This window comes from Propithecus coquereli, unplaced genomic scaffold (genome assembly GCF_000956105.1).
Source record: "Propithecus coquereli isolate 6110/MARCELLA unplaced genomic scaffold, Pcoq_1.0 Scaffold203, whole genome shotgun sequence".
NCBI classification, from domain to species: domain Eukaryota; kingdom Metazoa; phylum Chordata; class Mammalia; order Primates; family Indriidae; genus Propithecus; species Propithecus coquereli.
In genome coordinates, this window is record NW_012145301.1 from 720,568 (window position 1) to 722,395 (window position 1,828).

Genomic DNA, 1,828 nt, shown 5'->3' on the forward strand with positions numbered 1-1,828 from the left:
CTTTGACTTTGTTAATTCTGTTTAGTTTTAGCTTTTAACTACTTCTTGCTGTTTATTTTATTAGGGTTTATTCTGTTACTCATTTTCCAAGTTAGTTACTTAATTCATTTCTTTGAGCCATTCTTCTTTCATAATATAAGCTTTTAAGACTATAAATGTCCCTCTCAAGTCATTTTAGCTGCATTTCTCGTATTTTTAATATGTAGATTTCCAGTTCCACTCTGTTTTCTAATTTCCATTATTTTTCTTTGAGCCATTGGTTACTTAGAAATGTTTTTTAATTTCTGAATTATGGGTTTTCTATTAGCTTATTTCTAAAATTTGCTTTGTGTCAGAGAATGTGTTCTGTGTGAATTGATACTTTTAAATTTGGTAAGATTCACTTTATAGTTGGCATGGAGTCAATTTTTATTATTGTTTTATATGTGATTATAAAGAGCTGCTTCACATATGCCCATTAGATCAAATTTGTTTTTTAATTGTCATTCACATTTTCTCTATTCTCATTGAACTTTTTTTGGTTGTTATTTGATCTATAAATTACCAAGAATTTTTTTTAATCTTGATTTATGATAGATTTATGCTTGTAGTTCTGTATTCACATTTTTTTTAAAAATTTGAGACAGGGTCTCATTCTGTTGCCCAGGCTGGAGTCCAGTGGCCTCATCATAGCTCACTGCAGCCTCAAACGCCTGGGCTCAAATGATCCTCCCAGCTTAGCCTAAGTAGCTGGGACTGTAGGTGTGCGTGCACCACACCATGCCTGGCTAATTTTTCTGTTTTCTTTTTTTGAGAGATGGGATCTTGCTCTTGCTCAGGGCTAGTCTCTCGAACTCCTGGCCTCAAGCAATCCTCCTGTCTCAGCCTCCTGGAGTGCTAGGATTGTTCACATATTTTGAAGCTCTATAATTTGGAGGATACAGGTTAAGAATTGTTTTGTCTTCCTGGGGGGAACTTTTGTCAGTGTCTACTTTTTTCCCCTGAAGTTTTTTGTGTGATATTTTTGGGAACCAGTTTTCTTTTGGTTGGTGTCTACTTTCATCCATTTACTTTTTAACTTTTTTCCTTTTTGTCTTAGGCATAATTCTTGTAAACATTATGCAGCTGAATTGTTTTCTATCTAGCCTTGGTATTAATGCTTGCTTTCTTTCTTTTTTTGGAAATAAAGGATTCTGGTTGATCTGAAAAATGAAGTTTGGTATCAAAAATGTCATGACCCTGTATGTAAAGCAGAAAACTTCAAATCTGACTGTGAGTTATTAATTTTTGCATTTTTCTCAAAGTAAAAATTAGGTATCTATATAAAACAGTTTATTCTCTTTCTGATTCAGGTTTTCCACTACCTGCTGAAGTATGTCTCCTGTTTCTTTTCAAAGACGTAAGTGCAATTTTTAGTGTCTTTTCATTACAAAGTAGTTCTTGGTACAGTAATGTAAATGAGCTATGAGTAGTGTCTGTGTGTGTCCAGATAGCTTTTAAACTGTGTTTGGTACCTTGTTTTCACTTAGGAATATACTGTACCAATTTTCCCATCTTACCACATATCTGATGATATGCACCTCTTTCTTTTTTACTGCTGCATGAGAAATTGTGTAATTAATTTAACCAGATCCAGACATTTAAGAAGTTTCTTATATTTTTGTTTTACAAAGTAAACCAAAATTCTCATCTTTGTGTTTCTTTGAACTATATCTGTAGAATGAATTTCTAGAAGAATTTTGCCAAAGAGTATATGCAGTTTTAATTTTGGCAGATATTACCAGATTGCCAAACCAGCATTTTTTTTTATAAAGACTTTTATTTACCCAAATAATTAACATGCATTATA

The 1,828-nt window shown here is 32.6% G+C and overlaps 1 protein-coding gene across 1 annotated transcript in view; it reads left to right on the plus strand.

The window, feature by feature from the left end:
* The window catches only part of PRIMPOL (primase and polymerase (DNA-directed)), a gene marked incomplete at its 3' end in the record, with an annotated part of 60,489 nt that overhangs the window by 43,949 nt on the left and 14,712 nt on the right, over positions 1-1,828 (plus strand). The window contains exons 6-7 of the mRNA XM_012643984.1: positions 1,169-1,251; positions 1,332-1,378. Of these exons, the coding sequence (XP_012499438.1) occupies positions 1,169-1,251; positions 1,332-1,378 (130 nt within the window). The remainder of the gene's footprint in view (positions 1-1,168; positions 1,252-1,331; positions 1,379-1,828) is intronic.